This window comes from Empidonax traillii, unplaced genomic scaffold (genome assembly GCF_003031625.1).
Source record: "Empidonax traillii isolate 1590-97213 ecotype Southwest subspecies unplaced genomic scaffold, ASM303162v1 scaffold144:size1428860, whole genome shotgun sequence".
NCBI classification, from domain to species: domain Eukaryota; kingdom Metazoa; phylum Chordata; class Aves; order Passeriformes; family Tyrannidae; genus Empidonax; species Empidonax traillii.
This window is the reverse complement of record NW_020955337.1, coordinates 392,143-412,374: the sequence shown is the minus strand read 5'-3', so window position 1 is coordinate 412,374 and position 20,232 is coordinate 392,143. Positions and strand designations below refer to the sequence as shown.

General features: G+C 38.7%; 1 protein-coding gene across 8 annotated transcripts in view; it reads left to right on the top strand.

Moving 5' to 3' along the window:
- Positions 1–20,232, top strand: part of WDFY3 (WD repeat and FYVE domain containing 3) — a 173,514-nt gene that overhangs the window by 133,329 nt on the left and 19,953 nt on the right. For 4 of the 8 annotated variants that reach the window (XM_027884421.1, XM_027884428.1, XM_027884425.1 and 1 more), the window contains 21 exons: positions 717–851; positions 2,078–2,257; positions 3,665–3,709; positions 4,177–4,410; positions 5,778–5,877; positions 6,795–6,955; positions 7,527–7,756; positions 8,601–8,710; positions 9,517–9,699; positions 10,345–10,502; positions 11,953–12,030; positions 12,992–13,219; positions 14,046–14,099; positions 16,407–16,575; positions 16,789–16,952; positions 17,711–17,859; positions 18,131–18,251; positions 18,589–18,674; positions 18,942–19,022; positions 19,557–19,611; positions 19,930–20,049. In XM_027884421.1, coding sequence (XP_027740222.1) covers positions 717–851; positions 2,078–2,257; positions 3,665–3,709; positions 4,177–4,410; positions 5,778–5,877; positions 6,795–6,955; positions 7,527–7,756; positions 8,601–8,710; positions 9,517–9,699; positions 10,345–10,502; positions 11,953–12,030; positions 12,992–13,219; positions 14,046–14,099; positions 16,407–16,575; positions 16,789–16,952; positions 17,711–17,859; positions 18,131–18,251; positions 18,589–18,674; positions 18,942–19,022; positions 19,557–19,611; positions 19,930–20,049 — 2,841 coding nt within the window. The remainder of the gene's footprint in view (positions 1–716; positions 852–2,077; positions 2,258–3,664; positions 3,710–4,176; positions 4,411–5,777; positions 5,878–6,794; positions 6,956–7,526; positions 7,757–8,600; positions 8,711–9,516; positions 9,700–10,344; positions 10,503–11,952; positions 12,031–12,991; positions 13,220–14,045; positions 14,100–16,406; positions 16,576–16,788; positions 16,953–17,710; positions 17,860–18,130; positions 18,252–18,588; positions 18,675–18,941; positions 19,023–19,556; positions 19,612–19,929; positions 20,050–20,232) is intronic. The other 4 variants (XM_027884423.1, XM_027884427.1, XM_027884424.1 and 1 more) reach the window with 3 other exon arrangements.

Sequence of the window (20,232 nt, the reverse complement as noted above, 5' to 3'; positions counted from 1 at the left end):
AGTCCTAGAAGGCCTAGGGTAGCGCTTTATGAAGAAAAACCACACTCGGCATAGACAAAGTGCCCGTTTAGAATGGATGCAGTGCTTACACTTATTTATCAGTGAGAACTGAAAAGTAGAAGTTTTGAGACCAGGTGGTATTCTGCCTGCCTGTGTTCTCAAGAGCAGTACTTGACAGCACATTCAGCACTGTGCTACCATGAAGTAGAGGCATGAAGCTCACTCATATGGTTACAGCACTGAAACGTGACACTATTAAATCAAACCTAAATTCAACTCCTAAAACTAAATGCAAGAGGTGGGAACTTTGTCCTCTTTTGTTTTTTAATTGATTTAATTATTTAGACTTGTTGGAAATTGCAACTTGATTTTTTTGTGCTGTTTGTATCTTTTTTTCTTCTGTGGGATACCATGTGGGTTTTACTGCTAGATGTGAGTGAAGTAACCTGAGGGGACTGTGCAGCATGTGTGCTCTTTTGTTTCAAAACAAATACTTTGAGAAGAGTTGCAGTTACATTAACCCATTGTTGAAAGAAGTTTTCTTCAGTGACATGTGACTTTCATATGAAACTTATGGTGATAAAGTTTGGAGGATGCAAAACAGTTTTTAGATACTGCCAAATGAATGCATTGTATGTGTAATAAAAAGCAGTATCCAACTGAATATGAGAAAGGGATTATTTCATGTATTCTTTCTTCCCTTTCACCTCTTACAGTTTGATTTAGACTCTATTTGGACATTCATATTTGGAGTTCCTGCCTCCTGTGGCACTGTTACCTCTTCAATACACAGTGTTTGCACAGAAGCTGCCTTCTTGTTACTGGGAATGCTGCGGAGCATGCTGAATTCTGTAAGCATAAAAACAATTTTGCTTGTATTTGAATATTGTGAGTTGTTTGAGTTTGTCATGTGGTGAAAATTGTGAAGTGTCACGACAAAACCAGCTGTGAGATAGGCTCGTAATACTTGGGTGAAAACTGTCATTTTAGTGGGTTATTCTATGTTACTTTTTTCCAGTGTCTGTGGAAATATTAGTGGCCACAAAAAGGCTGGGCTTTGTGTTTAGCTGCAATTAAAACAAAACAAGAAAGCAGAAGGATAAAATGTCCTTGGCAGAGATAATTGAATTTCTTTCCCAATTAACATCGTGGGGGCATGTTAGAGAGACTATATCCCATCTGCTCAGAGCTATGCAACTTGCAGATTTTGTACATGAACCTTTCACATGCAGAGAAGTCCCCTGACTATGAATAGCCACATGCTGGAGGAAATGAATTTACTGCCAGAAAAATGTGTCATCTTCTCATCTTTGAATCTAATGTTAAGAGTAGTGGAAGTTGGTCTCTCAGTGGGAAAATTCCCTATTTCCTTGAAGCTTTGAGTGTGTTTTTTACTGAAAATTCTCTCTCAAAATGTTTTAAAGGCAGCACCTGTCTGGTGCTCGCCTGTTTGGTGGTCATGTGTTTGTGATGTGCTCATGATTCTGCTTGCATGATTCCCCCATGCTAACACGTTTAAAAGCATCCTCTGGACATGTGTGCTGTTTATGCCTTCATGACCTGCTGCAGGGCACATTTGTGTTGTCATATGGTCTGTCTCTTACTGGTGATCTGTCATGGTGCTTGGTCACATGTTTGGTCGGGTGTTTATCATATGGTGACGTGCTCAGATGTGTGTTCTGTCACATTGAGTCGGGTTTGTGTTGGTGATGTGCTCAAACTCATTTTCTGTCACTTGTTTGATCAGATATTAGGTCACGTGTTCAGGCACCATGTCTTCAGTCGGGTGTTCTGACGAGTCCTTCAACACACACTGACGTGTTCTCGATGTGCTTTTCACAGCTGGTCACGTGCTTGGCCCCCTATTCAATCACTTATTTCAGCTCTGCTTGAACAAATGTTTGTCCACGTGGCTGATCACATTTGGCCCCATCTTTGATCACATCACATCATGTATGTCATTGCATGTTTGACAGCGTGTTTGTGTATTTGACCCCGCAGCTTCTCTTCCTTTCTGAAATAAGCATTCTTCAATTAGTGCTATCTGTGCTAATCCAGTGTTTGTTTTTCAACCCAGCCTTGGCAGTCAGAGGAGGAAGGCTCTTGGCTTAGAGAATATCCAGTCACCCTGATGCAGTTCTTTCGGTATTTGTATCACAATGTGCCAGACCTCATTTCCTTGTGGATGAGTCCAGAGTTCCTGTGTGCGCTGGCAGCAACAGTGTTCCCTTTCAACATACGACCTTACTCGGAGATGGTAGGAAATCCAACTGTTTAGCTGGTTTATTTTTCCCCTGAATGTTACTTTTGAGGATTTTTCAATTAACAGTCATAACTCACCCTGCAAAATAGGGCATTGTCAAGGCTGGGCTGGACATTTTGTACTTGGGTTTTGGAGCTGAGAGAATCGCGTGTTCAACACAGCAGCATTTTAGGGGGAACATACACAACTCGCTTGTTTTCTAATGGACCATTATTTTCAATTACATGAAAAATGTTAGCTCAGATTTACAGAAGCAAAAAAGACTAAGTCAGCCTATGCATTCAGCCCTCTGCTCTGGAGAATGTGATAAAATCTAAAACTTCTTTTTTCTTCCACTTCCCATTTCTACTTTTGTGGTCTAACCACAAAACAGTGTTCTTGTATTTCCTGGAACTTCTGAGTTCAGGCCAGGAGAGGGTGTGAATTCGACATTGCTGCCTGAAGTATTCTTTGAGCTTAGTGTCATTTACAAATAATACTATTTCTAGAATATGAATGGAAAGAAACAGATACTGCTGGCCAACATCTAAAAGTAATTTTATTAAGAACATGGAAGGCTAGTTGGACTACAGATTGCCAAATGCTACAACAATGGAGGGTATGATAAAACACTTCAGGAAATACTTACTGGTGGCATGCTATCGTATTTGTCAATAAAAGTGGGAGATCAGTTTTTAACAGAGCATGCTGATGAGTCTCTCATAAAAAATAGGGGATTTTTTGCTTTTATATTAACAGGAGCTTGGTTCCTCTCAAAAAAGTGCTACTTATAAACTAGTAGTGCTGATTTGGCATTCACCTGTAGAGTTTTTGGAGAAGCCTTGTGTCTCTGAGCAGGTTTTGTTTTAACTACTAGATCCCTTGAAACTTTGTGTAGCTGCCTGACAACTTGAGCTCTTCACAGTTTGAAGGCTCTCGTGGCTCCAAATTGGTTTACTCCTGCAGCATTTCCCCCTGCCTAAATCAATCCCTTGTGAAATAGCTGAAAAACAGCCAGGTTTCTGCAACAAAACATTATAATCCAAATTCAGCCTTGAGAGAAAATTCTTAGCTTATCTTTCAGCTTTTCTGAGACAGCTGTTAAAACTAGAAAGAACACACATTTGGACTTCTCTTAATTTCTTGAGAAAACTCTCCTGCTAAAGCAGACCAAATGTCCAAAATATCTGGTTATTTCACATGTAAACTGGCAATGGATGAGCTTGTTGAGGGAAATCATATTGTATCTTCTTTCACTTGGAGGAGGGAGTTACATAAAAGGTGTCAGTCGCTTGAATTTGACAGCTTTCATTACTGTTTGTGCTTTTGTTGCAGTCCTCTTTAAGAGCTAGCCTCTCAAAGGTTTCTGTTCATCAGAAATGGGAAAGCTGTGGAGACCCTTTTTTTTTTCTCTTTTTTTAGAGATTTTTGGGAAACCGGCTTACCCATAACTGCACTCTGATGAAGGTATCGTATTAAAAAAAGAAAAGGCTCAGTTACTTTTTTGTTTTCTGTTATGTAAGCTTGATGGCCTTTTTTTGGTTGGTTTCTGTCTTGGTTTTATTTTAACTGCTTTAGTTAATAACTTTTTCAAAACTTTTCTTTTTTCTTTTTTTTTTTTTTTTTTTTTTGCAATGGGAAAATTTATTTTTGCCAAGTATTTAGAAATTGCTCAAGTACTTCTGTTGATCAGTGAATGTGAAATGTAACTCACACCAGTCTTCACTGATTCTTGTTTACCTTGGGAATCTGAAACTGGATGTTTCTCCTGTTACGTATTAGGGAACTTATCCTAAACATCATAATCTTGTAAAAATGCTTCTTAAGAAGCAAAATATGAAGCTAAAAAGCTTTGGACAAGCAAAGAATAGGAAAGTGAAAAAGCTGCCAATAATTTGCTGATCTCTACAGTTTTAACATGCTGTTTTTCACAGGTCACTGATCTTGATGATGAAGTTGGGTCCCCAGCTGAAGAGTTTAAAGCCTTTGCAGCCGATTCTGGCATGAACAGGAGCCAGTCAGAATACTGCAATGTTGGGACCAAGACATACCTAACCAACCATCCTGCCAAAAAGTTTGTGTTTGACTTCATGCGTGTGATGATAATCGATAACTTATGTCTCACACCAGCCAGCAAACAGACTCCACTGGTGGATCTTCTGCTAGAGGTAGAGTTTCTTTAGGTTTTGTGTTTTGTTTTTGGTTTATTATTTGAACTTCTTGTGAAGTTGTAGCTTTCTTCCAAGTTTTATTTTTGTGAAGTATGTTTCATTTGCTAAGCACCTTTCTGACCATGACAGCTGTACTGACTTTGTTTAGAATATAAAATCCCTGCAGAAATATTAAGGTTTCTGTTTTATTCATATTAGATAAAAAGAAAAAGTGCCATAGATTGCACCAGTTAGATAAAAAGACCATGGTGCCATATGCTATAAAACATCACAAAACAACTGTGTTATCTTCCTGTAAATTGTCTTTTAAAGCTCGTTACACTTGATAAAAGCATCATCCTGTTAATGATGAGGCACGGAGGTGAGGAGTTCAGTTACTTACAGGAGTTCAGGCAGTGAGGAGTTAACTACCCACACCTTCTTCAGACAGAATATTTTGAAATGTTCAGTTCACATCAGTTCTCACTCTTCCTTGACCTACCTATTTGTCACCTCATCTTATGTGTTGCTGAGTCTCCCTGATCTTTTTTGAAAGCTGCAGGAATTTTGGACAGTGCTTGTATATTTCCTAAGAAATTTCCTGGGGCAATTGGGCACCTCTTTCCTGAAACAAAGCAAAATATGAAATGTCAAAAGATGCAGTTATCCACTGACATCAGGAAGCGTGTTTGAGACCGTGTTCAGTGGGTTGTCATTGCTTTACAGCTGTTTTAACTTGTTATCACTCATCAGTGTTACTGGCCCCTTAGAATAAAGAGAATTGGGTATGTAAACACTGCTAAACTTCATGCTGTATTGCCTTCTAGGACTGTTCCAGTGAAATGTTTGGTTAGGAGTGAGTGTGTGTTCACTGACCAATACAAGGTGATAAAGTCATTTTCCCCTTTAGTTTAGCCCATCCATTTATTATATGACTTTATCAAGGCTGATTTAGTAATATGCAGAACCCCACATAGAAGCAACATGTTTGATCTGTCCCATTTACTCATATTTTACTAAAGAAGGTGACTGCGTCAACTGAGGAGATCACAGTTTAACCATATGTTTAACTATAGTTAGTTTTGTTTACCTGTTCAGAAAGTGTTCTTTTCCAGTTCCTATTATGGCAGAAGATAAATTTACTGAATTTAAGTAGAAATAATGCCTGCTCTGTTAAGATTGCCTGCAGCCAGTGTATGCTTGACATGCCTGCTTAAATTTTTAGATAAAGCCAAAACTTTTTACTTGGGACAGAATGTTAAGACAAAATAAAAGTAGTTCACAAGAGCTGAAAAAGAGGAAATCACCTAGGACAGCCTTCCTCTCTTTCTTTCTTTGCTCAAAGAGAGTAATTATGTGAATATTATCTTAATATCCTTTTTCAGGCTTCCCCTGAAAGATCAACACGAACACAGCAGAAGGAGTTTCAGACATATGTTTTGGATGGAGTGATGGACCACTTACTTGCAGCTGATGTTTTATTGGGTAATATAACAAACTTTAATTATCAATCTATTGATTGGAACACAAGGTTTTGATTCTATGACTTTTTCTTTTTTTGTTATCCTGTTATTTTGCATCTTGATTGTCTTTATTTTTCTCTCTGCCCTTTCCTTTCCTTTGATATGTAAATGGTGTTGCTGTGCTTGCATGTTCCCTCACTACCTTGATTGTGCCAAATAGGTTATTCAAAAAAATTACATCGCATAAATCTTTTGGATGTGAAAGTCAGACAAATCACAGTCACATCAAAAAGAACTGAAACTGGATCTTGCATCATCTCTCATGTCCTTATTACCTTGGTAGAGGATCTGGAGCTTTGGTCAATTTATCATGGGTTAAAAGTTAGCTTTGTTTCCGTTCCTTCCTACTGTAGTTTTATTATGAAGGCAGCACCGCAGAAAAAAGAATTAGCACTCCATTGATAAATGGACAGGAAGAGAATTAGAAACTTGTAGCTTTGATGCCAGTAGGGTAGGCTGTTGCACCAGTGCTTCGATTTAGATGATCGGGAAGGGACCTGTAGGAGTATTGGCTGATGATGGACCCAGTCGGACTTCATGGTGGCCTGCTGGACTTCCCAGGAGCTCTAGGTCTGCCGTATCTTCATTCTAGGTGTCATGGGGCTGTATGCATTTCTGTTCAAAAATGCTTGTAAGGCTCCTCATTTCTTGCCACAGCAGCGATTTGTCTTCCTCTGGGTGCAGTGCTTTAATAAAATAAATCCAGAACTATGTTTACTTACTGTCAAAGCTTATTGTAGGGAAGCCATGAGGTTTTACCTTTATCTTTGACTGAATCTCTTTTACAGAAGTCTAGAAAGCATAAACTAATGGAAGTGTATTTATGCAGATAGATTTTTCTGATAAATGAAGACAACTATTGTGTTTTTTGTTACCTAGGTGAAGATGCGTCTCTCCCTATAACGAGTGGAGGAAGCTATCAAGTGCTGGTGAACAACGTGTTTTATTTTACACAGCGTGTGGTAGATAAGCTTTGGCAGGGCATGTTCAACAAAGAATCCAAGCTTCTTGTGGACTTCATAATCCAGCTCATTGCACAGGTAACAGTGTTGTTCTGTTAGCCTGCCTGCAGAACCGTTTTTGAAGGTTGGGCTGAAATGCATGGAGTGGTGTCACTAAGCAACTTGCTAGTGACACATGTCAGGTCGGCATAGAAATATTCTTTTCTTCCCTCAGCTTCCTCTCTCTTTTACTGAGCTTTCTTAGCTCATCTTGTCACTGTGGAGTGCTTTAATATGGGCAGTTGAGTAAAAACTGCTCTCAAATGACATTGTTTTTTAGAAACCCACCAAAGTAAACAAATATACCTTGCAGGAATTTTCGGAAGCTTCCTATATTTACCCTGATATTTTTTGAAAACTTCCTCATATACATTTATTGGAGATTGTTAGAAGACTGTTCCTGTTAGAAATCAGCAGTGTCTTTATAGGTGTTAAAATTATAAATGTATTATCGTTAATGTCATTTTCATTCTTGAAATTCATGGAATTGACGCTTCTGGGTAAAATACTAATTGTGAAAAATGAGCATGGGTCAATTCAAGGGAAGATTTTGTGCCAGTAAAATGATTTTCTGCTGCTATCTGATTGTGATTCTTTTGCTCCCCATCAGTCAAAAAGAAGATCTCAGGGACTATCGCTGGATGCCATTTATCACTGCCTGAACAGAACCATCTTGTATCAGTTCTCAAGAGCGCACAAAACTGTTCCTCAGCAAGTGGCTCTCCTTGATTCCCTAAGGGTCCTTACTGTGAACAGAAACTTAATTTTGGGACCTGGGAATCACGATCAGGAGTTCATCAGCTGCCTGGCTCACTGCTTGATTAATCTGCATGGGGGAAGGTAAATATCAGACAGGAGTTCATTCCAGAACCAGGGCTGTGAAGTACCAAAATGTCCTGTTCTTTCTCAGTAATGGCACTCACCTTGAAAATAAGTCAGCAAATGCTGGATAACTGGTTGTAACTTTCCAGCCAGTGAAGTGCAAACAAACTGAAGAGATTCGTTTTGAAACAAAATCAGGTTTGAAGATACTGGGTATAGAGACCGTTTCTATGTCCTTTTGCAGAGGTATTTTGAAATGCTGACAAGTGTTTATCTAACCATTTTGTTGTTATCCTTTTGTAATTTGAAATGTTTTAAAGATAGAAACACTGATGCTAGATAATTAATAAAGGATCCCGTCACTTGATTAATTTCATACAAATTCTGTATCTTAGTACTTTTATGTGTAGTATTGAGTAAGTCCAGTCATGCATTAAATCAGGTGTCCATGACAAATGCTGTAGACACCCACTTTTCTGTATTGCTTCAAATGCCAGCCTGGCATTTTCATTTGTTCTTTCCAAAAAGATGCACAACTTGTGTTTCAACCAAAGACTATTGGCAAGCATCATCAATCTCTGTCCTCTGTTTCTGGCCTTGTCTGTTATGTGTTTCTTCAAATATTCAAATCTTCCTCTAGTGACATCAGTGTCCACGGCATGTCATTTTTTCATTAACTTGCAGTTCAGCTTGTGCCACGGATTGTCAGGACTCAGGTGGACAGAAGTGAAGATACTTTGCTGTAGTAGCATGTATTAGTCTTTGTGATACTGTTAGAGGGGATCAAATGCTTTAGCTTGGTGTGTTATTGTTGTTTTGGGGTTTTTTTTCTGGTGGTTGTTAATTCATTGTGTGTTTGTAGCAATGTTGATGGGTTTGGATTGGAAGCAGAAGCCAGGATGACAACTTGGCACATTATGATCCCCTCTGATATAGAACCAGATGGAGTCTACAATCAAGATGTCAGTGAAGGTAATCTGGGAGTGACAAAGCCACAGATGTCTCATAATGGTGCTTCTGTATTGTCATCACTAATCTTCTACCCCAGTTACTTGGGGCAAGGGGTTGTGGCGGGGGTGTTACCCAGTTACTCTCTGGAGGGGTATGTGTGTGTATAAAAATATATAAAAAATTAATGAAAAGACACTTGGAAATATCAAGATAGACATATCCAGGATAAGTTAGTGCTTTGTTAAAACTGTGAGAGCTATTTATTGTTGTCTGGACGTGCACCAGAATTAGAAATACTGCGTTATATGCACGGTGTTAAATGCAATAGGAAGTGGGTTGGTATAAACTATAAAATTATTATTTAGTGGCATCTTCAGGATCTTCCACTCAAAGGAAATTTATGAACTAGCTGTGGAAGAAAATATTCCGTGATTTTTTTTTCTTACATATGTATGTTTAATGTTTATGTGTGTGTGTATGTAGGCATACAGTCATGTAAAAATACTCAAGCTTAATGTATGTATGGAAAACATACATATAGACACAGACTTCTGTAAGGTTTGTCAGTTTTTTAATAGATGCGTGTGGGAGATGAATCACAGCTAATCAGAGCCAGTGTTTCAAATTCACAGGGGGAAAATGGCCAAAGTTAATTGATAGCATAGTAATGGTAAAAAAAGACAGTCTGACCAAAGCATTTCCCACGTCATGCAAGAGGGGAAGAAAGTAGAGTATAATTGAAGAAATTATTCATTTCACTGCTGTAAAAATACCAGTACTGTAAGCACTGTAGAGAGCTTGCTATTTGTGATCTTGTACTTATGCAGGTCGCCAGCTTCTTTTAAAAGCCATAAACAGAGTGTGGACAGAGCTGATCCACAGTAAAAAGCAAGTTTTAGAAGAAGTTTTCAAAGTGACTCTGCCTGTCAATGATCGTGGCCAAGTGGACATAACCGTTGCAAGACCTTTTATTGAGGAAGCGAGTTTAAAGTGTTGGCAAAATCATTTGGGTAAGTGTAACTGAGGATTCATCTGTCTTGAACGGCAGATTTCCTAGGAGTGAACCTGCCAGGGAGGGAGACCTGCAAATTCTTGCTGGGTGTAGCCTGCAAACTCTTGGTCCAGTGATAAGATTGGAAATGGGTGACTGAGTGGTCCTTCTCTAGCAGCAGTGATGCTATAGCTACTTTTTGGCTCAGAAACCTGTTCAGGAAGCAGTTTTCCAGGAAAAGGACCTGGGAATCCTGGTGGACAACAAGTTAAGCACAAGTTAGTTCTGTGCCCATATAATAAAGAAGGTCAACTGATGATTGATTGAATTAGCAAGAGTTTAGACAGCAGATAATAAAATGCCATAGATGTGACTCCTTTGATGATTATACCATTCTGAGGTAATTGAGGTTAACCTGGTTGTACGGAAAGAATTTCTGGAAACCTGGAGTACTTGTTTTTGCAGTCTCTTGTATTTCTAGGTGTGCTTTGTTCCTGGCTGATGTTTGCTCAGTTTTCCAGTATCTCCCTGGTAGTATATTTGCAGACACTCAGTGGAGTTAGGCCTTTTTGAAGCAACAGAAAAGGTTTTTCTATTAAAAAAAAAAAAAAACTATAATGGGGGGAAAATGTCTAAAAAGTGTTCCCAACACTTTGTTTTTCAGCTCATGAGAAGAAATGCATCAGCAGAGGGGAGGCTTTGGTTCCAACCACACAGTCCAAACTTTCACGAGTCAGCAGTGGCTTTGGCCTCTCTAAACTAACTGGTTCCAGGAGAAACCGCAAGGAGAGTGGGCTGAATAAACACAACCTCTCTACACAGGTAATTTCTGTCAGTTAATAACATGCAGTCTAAAATCCAGCAGTGTATGTGGAGGGCTTGTGATAAATATCCCAATGGAGGGAATCTTCCAGAGTTTAAAGTGGTATCTGGTGTTTCATTTTCTTTCCCTTTTTTGACTGTCCAGACTGGGCATCTTACTGCTGTGTGTCCTCATGTAATAGGTCCATACTGCATATCTGTAACATTAAGCCAAGGGTTAAACTCTTTGTTGTTGGTCAGAATGCTCAGCTGCTTCTGGATATGTGTGTGCTTTATGGCTTTGCTAGTCTGGGTCTTCGGTGTGCGCTACTGCACTGAAACAGAAGCTGTGAGACAGATGTTCGTCCTTTTTTCCGTCCTGCCCTCAAGATGATGTGGTTTAGGAATAATCCCTATGTGACTATGCATGTATCATGAATAAACAAATGCTGCTTTGTGCTGTTTTTATTGTATTACAAAGAAGAGTTCAGCAAAGCAACATGTCATGGTAGAACTGGACATCTGCTTTGCAAACCTACTTGCTTTAAAAAAATAATGTAAAAAGAAGTCTAGAGCCATGGTGCCGGTGCTCTCAGTAGAACAGTACCTAGTGGGGCAGTGCAAAGAGTTAGTGTAAATTAATTGGGGCATTGAAAACAAAGGCAAGAGGGGTTTGAAACTTTTTGAGGATTAAGTTCTTACTGTTTTTAGTACTTGAAACGTTGGGAACATGTTGGTTCAAGGTGTATTCCTGTCACAAGGAAATGTTTAACTCCTGTTTGACTTAATCTGAGTTTGTCTCCTCTGGAAAAACCATGTTCCTGGTTTTCTTTCTGATCTGAAAACTAGCCAGTAGCTTTGATAGAGAACTCTGTGTTCTCAGTCCTTTTCCTGGTGAGCAGGCATACACTGAAAGGGAAGAAACTCACCAAGAGCTGATGGGAACTCTTGCTGACTGTGTCAGTAGAGGAAGCAATAATTGCAAACAGGCATATTGTGGGACAGAGCGAGGAGGGATGGGATGTCTTGAGGATTTCCAGCAAACAAGGGAGCGTCCACAAAATATTACTCATAAGGAAAAAGGAAAAAGTAGTAATATTTGTCAGTGCCAATCTTTGACTGTTTGGGAATGTTCTGAGCTGTTAGTCATGTGTTTCAAATATTTTCTAAATGTTTGCCAGTTGTTTTGTTTTGTTTTTTTTTTTTTTTAATAAAGATATTCATCCACCTAATTTTATCCCCTTTAAAAAAAGGAACAAGAAAACACCAAACAAAACCTTTAATACTTCCGTGTGTAGCAGTTTGAAATTAATTATCTAAGTAATTTTTTAAAAGAAACTATTATTTGCAAGCAAGTTTAGCAAGGTGATGAATTCATACACCTTTTCATACACATTTATTCATACACATTTTCATTCAAACAAAATCTTTATAAAGTGTCATTCTATCTGGTCTCTTATCTTTGTATTAGGAAATTTCCCAGTGGATGTTTACTCACATTGCAGTGGTTCGGGACCTGGTTGATATGCAGTATAAAGAATACCAGGAGGTATGGTGGCTTAGAGTTTTGGTTGCTTTACACTGCTGCTTTGGTCTGTTAGGTTATGCCAATGCCATTTCTCAGCATGGGGCTTGTAAAATACTGGCTTGTTATAGGTGAAACACTGGAATGTTTATGTACAGTTGTTACTGTTAAGAAGTTTTTAAGTGCAATCAAATAAACAAGTGAGGAAACTCATTTTGATTTGGTTGTAGATTGAAACTCTTGTCGCAATATTGCTTGTTAAATCTTAATTTTTTTCAAGCTTAAATAGTCTTTCCTTAGAAGTGTGAAGAAAATAAAAAGCAGGGAACAGAAAGAGAGAGATTGGAAGTACAGTGTATTTCTAAAACATTGTGCAAAAGTAAGAGAAGATGTGGAGAAGCGTAAAATTTTCTGGTGTCGTGCAGTGATAAGTGGCTACTCTGTGCTTTCCAGAATGAAATTGTTGCACCCTGTGGTTTCTTCTAAACATTCTCAAAGACATTTGGTTCAAAGTAGTTACTGAGCTTCATGCTGTAAATCCTAAGAAATCAACTTCTGAGAGAAACAGGTCATTGAAAACAATTAGTTTAAAAAAACCTTAAAAATCACCAAACTCTGCTTCATTAAACTTCTCTCTACAGTGCAAATATAGACAGGAAGACCTCCAAAACAATTTCATACTTAAAATCCTTTTTCAAATTTGGTAGTTTAGTGTTAACATTTCTTTCATGTTTGCCTTTTAGAAATATACTCAATTAACAATGCAAACCAAAAAGCAGAGCTTTTACCACCTTCTTTTTTTTTGAGAAGATTACAGTTTGAGCCCTGCTTTCATGTTAACTGACACCACAAATACTGGCAAGTGGTGTTGGAATTATGACTTAATATGTGTTTTTCCTTAGTGTAGTGAAGATATCTCTGCTCATATCAGAGACAGGTTTAAAAGCCTCGCTCCTGATGCACTTACCAATGTCTTTGTGTTCAGCGTCAGCAGAATGCATTAAAATACGTGACAGAGGAGTGGTCTCAGATTGAGTACGAGTTACTCCGAGAGCGAGGTTTGTGGGGTCCCCCCATTGGCTCCCATCTGGACAAGTGGATGTTGGAGATGACTGAGGGTCCCTGCAGAATGAGGAAAAAGATGGTGCGGAATGATATGTTTTATACTCAGTATCCCTACATGCCTGAAGCTGAGCAAGAAACAAACTTGCTGGTAAGTATTCAAGAGTTTGTGATGGGTAATTTTATGTCCTACTGCAAAATCTATTTTTTTTTTCCAATACAAGTTTTTCTTAAGCAACGTATTTTCCTCTGTTGATGTTACCTGGTATTCTATCTATATGTCCTGAATGGCTGGTAAAGTTCAGGTGTTCCTCATGGTGTATTTAGGGAAGAGACCGAATCACTAGGCTCAAAATTATCGAACTTGAAGACTAGTAATTGCTACATCAGGTGAGGTATGCTGAGTGATCCTCCCAGCAAACAGCACAGGCACCTTCACCAGCCTCTAGAGGCTGAGATGTACCATAACTATGGGAGATTTCATCTGAGTTCTCCTCTTTGTTCTAGATAATGTGTTAAACAGTGATCTGGGAAAAAAAAGAAAAAAAAAAAAGAGGAAAAAACCCAAAGAGGATATAGGCCTTGGTCTGTGAAATGTACTTTCATCCATCTGTGATTGTGAAGGTGGGCTGTGTAGCAGAAATGTATGGCCTTTGAAAGCTTGGCATTTAGCCCCTTTTCATTTTGGAGCATGATTTTTAAGAAATGGAGCAGTCTTTATTGTGTCTTATTAGGCATTTGAGTATGCATGCAGGAATTTTTTTCCTCAGATGAAACCTGAGTGTCAAAGTACTTAAAACAAGTCAGTCATAGCAGTCAGTCAGTTTTAAACCATCAGGTATATTTTGCCTGCTTGTGGTCTGACACAGTAGCTGTGGTGACAGTCTAATTCACATGAAGTAGAGAACATGCCATCATGCATTCTTCTCAAAAGTGTTCTTTCTCTGATGCTTATGTAATTGATGCCCTGTTTTCAGTCTGACTTCTCAAGTAGACTTCCTGAGACATCTGATGATACCATTCCTCAAAAGGTAAAGAAACAAGCACACTGACTGAAAGAACGTAAAATAAATATAACTTTTTTTCCTCCTGCATGTTAGGCAACCTTAACAAGGCTTCTACATTTGGCTTTCAACTTGCTCTTTCAGTAAATAATTCCAGGCCTGAAGGTTTTTTCAGTAATCACATTAGAAGACGTTACTGTGCTCTCCTCAACCTTCACCTAATAAAACATTCTGTAGATCTTACCTTCTTTGCTGCACACTAACAGGCTGTGTTGGGCTGTGCTACCACTGTTCTCACTGTGTGAAGTGTTGTGGCTTTGGGGTCTGAACTAATGATGGGTGGAACATGTTTAGTAATGGGCAACACGATCACCGGGAAGCACTTAGTGGGAAAGTGTTTCTTTGTAAGAGAGGAGCTGGTAAGCAGTTTTTCTCCTTTTTGGCCATCTAATGGCCTGTAACCGGCCTGCTCTATTAAAGCCCTTATTCATTTTGTCTTAGCTGGCTCTTCTCAGTTTTACTATTAATGAAATATACATATTTGTCTAAAAAACGTGAATCCTGCCTTGAAAAGAACAGACCTGCTTGGAAGTGGCTTTTCTGCAGTATTACTCTTTTGAGTATTATGTGCTTCTCTGTTAATTAGATTTGCAGTCTTGCCCATCACTAAGTACAATGTGTAATGTGCGGTCACTTATTTTGAATTACCTTCAACAAGAAACCAATTCATATAAATGAAAGTAATTCTGTTATACAGAATATCTAATATAAATTGTTACTGTTGTCCTTTCTTCCTCTTAGCAGTGCTATTTAGGATTTCTCTTTGTAGGCTATACATAAATTGTTTCCAGAGGCGTTTTAAGCATTGTTTAAATGGCACTTTTGTGGTGATTAGGGGTGAAGACTTAGCTGAACATAAGTGAGCAAATTAGATCACAGTGCCTTAAATTTTTTATTTTGAGAACAGCTAATTTTACATGAAATAATAAATCTCCATCTTGCTGATCTTACTCACTTTGTCACCCCAAGCGTCAACTTGTAATAAAATTAGTTTGATTTTGATTTTTTTAATGAGTTGTTAGTTTCCCATTATACTATCATACAGATAAACACCCCCCAAAAAAGTAATTAATTTCTTATTTTATGTATTTCCAGTTAATACTGCAAAAGCAGAGAAGGGAAGATCTTAATTTAAATGGGAATGATATTCTACAACTCTGCATAATGTAAAGCACTGAACTGGATTTATAATAATAATATTTCATCATTATCCCAGCCTAATTTTGCAATTCATGGAAGATAATGCTACAAAACAAAAAAAAAATTATTTTGATAGAGAACTGAACAAATTCTAAAAACTTTCTAGAGTTTGCATGTGGAGAGTAGTCAGAGAAGAAAATTTCCAACTGCATTATAAAATCAATGCGTTTTCATCCATCCATGTGTTTCAATCTTGGAATGACCCTTGGCTGGAACACTTCTGTCTTCACCTGTATTTCCTGTGATCATTCTGACATATAAATTGTCCTCATTTAGTTCTTCTGAATGTTGCCTCCATAGTCAAGTGAGGAATGTAAGAATTAGCCTGTGATGGGGGATGGAATGGACAAAGAGGGTCAAAACACCACAGACACACAAAAAATTCCAAACCAAAACAAGAAACCCTCAACAAAACAAAAAACCCCAAACCAAAAGACCAAAACCACCATCGAAAGGTACAAACAGCTTTTAAAGAATTGCTTCAGTGAAATACATACTCTTGTGCCAGTCTACTGCCCATGAACCATAAGAATCTTTTCTAAAAAAAGAAACACCTGAATTAGTGAAGAATTTTTGAACCTTAAAGCAGATCCTTTTAGTGCTTTTAGTTCATATCAACTTCCACATATCTATATCTTTCCTTGAGGCAATTTTTTATTCAAACTATTGCCTTACGTAGAAGTCAGCTGGCTAACAAATAAGCTGCATGTGTTGTAGGGAGTTATGAAAGGTGACAAAATGGCCACCTGATCAATCAGTTTTAAGCACAAGCAGCATCTCAACCTTTCATGTCACTTCATAACATACTGGCTACACTTCCTATTTCCCATGTTGTAGGTTTATCTGCAGGCTTTTCTGCAACCCCACTATTACCTGAGTGGCTTAGTAGCTGCCTTGCAAATTAGCTGACAGATCGGGTCTCCTGAGGGGTCTCTGTTCCTGTATGTGTTGGTGTATGACTGAGCACGCACAAAGCACTTGATGGGCATGCACTGTGCTGCACCCCGTGTTCCTGAAACACCTTCACTGGGTGCAGAGTTGACTGACCAAGCAATTTCTTCAATTATTTCCAAGAAACCTGCTCGTTACCGAAGAGCCATAAGCTATGACAGCAAGGAGTACTACATGCGCCTGGCTTCTGGAAACCCTGCAGTCTTCCAGGATGCTATTGAAGAGAATACAGTGGGTGAAACAACTCAGCAGGAGCCAGAACATGGGGAGGACACTATTGCAAGAGTCAAAGGTTAGATACTTGGTTTGTCTTGAACTGTTTTCTTTCAATTTATCTGCCTTTATATCTTCTCATGCATTTGTGTAAAGATAAGCATAAGGAACCTGTAGGACTCTTGGGTTTTTTTTTGTCTTGGCATTGGGTCAGTAATCTGAAAGGTTTTGTGAAGTTAATTTTTTATGTTTCAGGGGTTTATTTTTTTTTGTCTCTGTTCTTCTTTTCCAGGCCTGGTGAAGCCTCCCCTGAAACGATCTCGCTCTGCTCCTGATGGAGGAGATGATGAGAACCAGGACCAGTCACAGGATCAAATTGTTGAGGGGAGTTCGATTGATGAAGAGGAGAAGACTGACAATACAACTTTGCTTCGACTTCTTGAAGAAGGAGAGAAGGTACTGTGTACTTCAAGCACACTAAGAACCTACTGCATTGGAATTTCTGCATTACATGTCTCAAGCATGAATAATGTCCTATATAACTTCCCTGATCTGCAGCTGAATTTGCTGTATATTTCATCAGTTTCCTCTTAGAAACCAAATGTGGGCTTTGGTTCAAAGAGATCCTGACTCTGAAAACCCTGTACTGAGAACATTCTGGGTTTTTTAACTTTTGCCTAAAAGGGAAAAATGAACATGTCCTGAAATGAAAGCTATTGAGCTATCCCGTGTTTGGAATAAAGTGTCAGGTTGTTGAGTCTGGAGGGAAAATACACAGTGAAAATATGAATGCTGAACTTGGCACACTGTCTATAATTAGTTGTTGCCTTCATTAGAATGAAAAAGATTGATCACAAGTACTTTATCTCCAAGAACAATTTTGATTTACCATGCTGTGTATTCAGACTTCGTCCATCTGAAGTGTACCAGTAAATACAGTTGTGATCATAGTTGAGTGGGCTGCAGGTTCTGAAATGTGTTCAGGAAGCATAGTTCAAGTGGATAAATTGATAAATAAATAAAGCTTTCTCAGTATGATATAGATTTATCTAACTTCCCAGTTTCTACTTGCGGGCATTATTTCTGATTAAGGGAGTAAATGACAGGATTTTTGCTGTATCTACAAGTGATAAAGGTCTGTGGCTTATTGTAACAAGGCAGTGGTCTGAGTCTGAGCTCATTAATGGGTTTTCTCTGTTTGTTTTTGGTTACAGATCCAGCACATGTACCGCTGTGCTCGGGTCCAGGGCCTTGACACCAGCGAAGGGCTGCTGCTCTTTGGGAAGGAGCACTTCTATGTCATTGACGGATTCACCATGACAGCCACCAGAGAAATACGGGACATTGAGACACTGCCTCCAAAGTGAGCGGATTAATAGAGTTTCCTCAGTCTTTGATAGCTGAGCAAGAAGTATTATTTAATGGGATTTTTGAGGAGTCAACCCCAAAACAATGCAAGGTGCAAGAAAACCTCAGGTGCAATTTCCTCTCAGCTTAGAAATTGCTCGGTGTAGTATGGTATATTGTGAAAATCAGATTCTTCTGTAACTGGACTCTCATGAATTAAGAGAATAATTCTTTTATTTCTCTTCTTTTTAACCATTTCTCTCTTGCCTGTTTATGTTGATTTACAGGATGCATGAGCCAATCATACCTAGAGGAGCAAGGCAAGGTCCAAGTCAGCTCAAAAGAACTTGCAGCATTTTTGCATATGAAGATATCAAGGAAGTGCATAAAAGGAGATACCTTTTGCAGGTAACTTGAACACCACATTTGCATTGAGAAGACAACTTTGAAGTTTTGTGATGTTGTCATTTTCAAAAGCTAAAATCAGTATGTAACTTATCAGTATTTGGAAAGTGAAACTATTCACTGTGTTCAAGTGTTTGAGCATCCTTGTTGGCTCACCATGGTTTAATTTATTGTGTGTGTCAGTGAATATCAGTGGTCCAAAAATAAGACACTTTGCACTAAGCAAGTGTCTGCTTCTCCATATCTTGGTGCCAGATGTAATATAACTAAACTGGTCTGCAACCTGACCTCCAGAGGTGACAAGTTAGTGTTGACGTGGGTTTGTCCTCTTTGTTTTCAGCCAATTGCAATTGAAGTTTTCTCAGGAGACGGACGAAACTATCTTCTAGCTTTCCAAAAAGGCGTTAGAAACAAAGTTTATCAAAGGTATTGTAAAATAAGTTGGAACATTTAAAATGAGTATTTGCCAATATCTGCGTTTTTGATACGTTAGCACCTCAGTGCTGCACGAAAGAACCACTAGAAGGCGCTAAATGCCTTCAGTGAGAAACCTGTCGTTTGATTTTGTTCAAGATGTTCCGTAGCGGACTCAAAACAAAGTCTTTAACTGTAGTAAATAAACTCTGATTCTCAGGAGATGACATACCCGGGACAGAAGCACTAATTGTAATCTCCTTTTCACTGCTGATGCAGGTTTCTGGCTGTGGTGCCATCTCTGACCGACAGCTCGGAGTCGGTGTCTGGGCAGAGGCCAAACACCAGCGTGGAGCAAGGGTAGGTGACTCTGTTCCTCACAAGCTCTAGAACTCATCAGTTTCCAGTAAATGAGACTTGCATTAATGTCAGGATTATCTGCGGAGTTCTGCAACCTCCATTTATAACTGGGCATCCTCAAAATAAGTAAGTTAGTGATGATGTGCTCCAGTTACTTTTAAGCGTACTAATGTCATCGGCAGCATTGGTGTATCCTCTTACTAATTAATATAGACTGCCAGGCTTAATGTTGTCAGTATACAGATACATTCTGAAAGGAATTGGAGTGCTGAAGCCATTAGATTTGTCCAAGTTGTTAAAAATATTTTACTCATCAGACACCACTGGCACTGAATTACACAGCTGTATTACGCAAGTTATTGCATGCATAATTTCTACAGTGTTTGGATGTAAAAAAGAGTACTGCTAAAGACCTATTTTTTTAATAATTATTGCAATTTACAAGTTTTCTTCTTGAAACTTTGGATTGTCTTGTGAAGATGGAACCCAGATCTTACTTCTAAGTCAGAAAATGCACATTCTTTTTCCCATTAGGTCTGGCTTGCTTAGCACTTTAGTGGGAGAAAAATCTGTTACTCAAAGATGGGAAGTAAGTATGAAAATTTTAGGGATTATTTTATATTACATTCTACGTTTTGTAGTGATAACAGCTGGAATATACTGCTATAGAAAGTGTATCTCAGCATTTTAGTTTGTAGTATTTCATTACATCATCTTCAAATAGGAAATGTTTGTGCCATTGAAAATGCAGCCAGGGTGGGGGGTGGCCATAGTCAAAGTAAGATGAGCATTGTAATATTGAAATAAGTTTCATATGTTTGGGAGAGAACAGTGACAGTCTGGCATTGTAGACATTTGGTTGTTGCAAAGTGAAAACTTCACAGTGCTGTTATCTGTCTTCCTTAAGAGAGGAGAAATCAGTAACTTCCAGTACCTGATGCACTTAAACACTCTGGCCGGCAGATCCTATAATGATCTCATGCAGTACCCTGTCTTTCCCTGGATCCTCGCAGACTACGACTCAGAGGTAAGTAAAGTGTCTTGTCAGCCTTGCCAGTAATCCTTTATAAGTTGGAGGTTTTGCCGATATTACAGTTGACTCATGCTCAGGTAAAACCAAGGTTTACCTTTATCAATATTTCTTTATTTCAGTCTATTTTGTTCCTCCAGCTTACCAGTGGTAGGGTATGAGAGATTCTTGGTTGTCTCG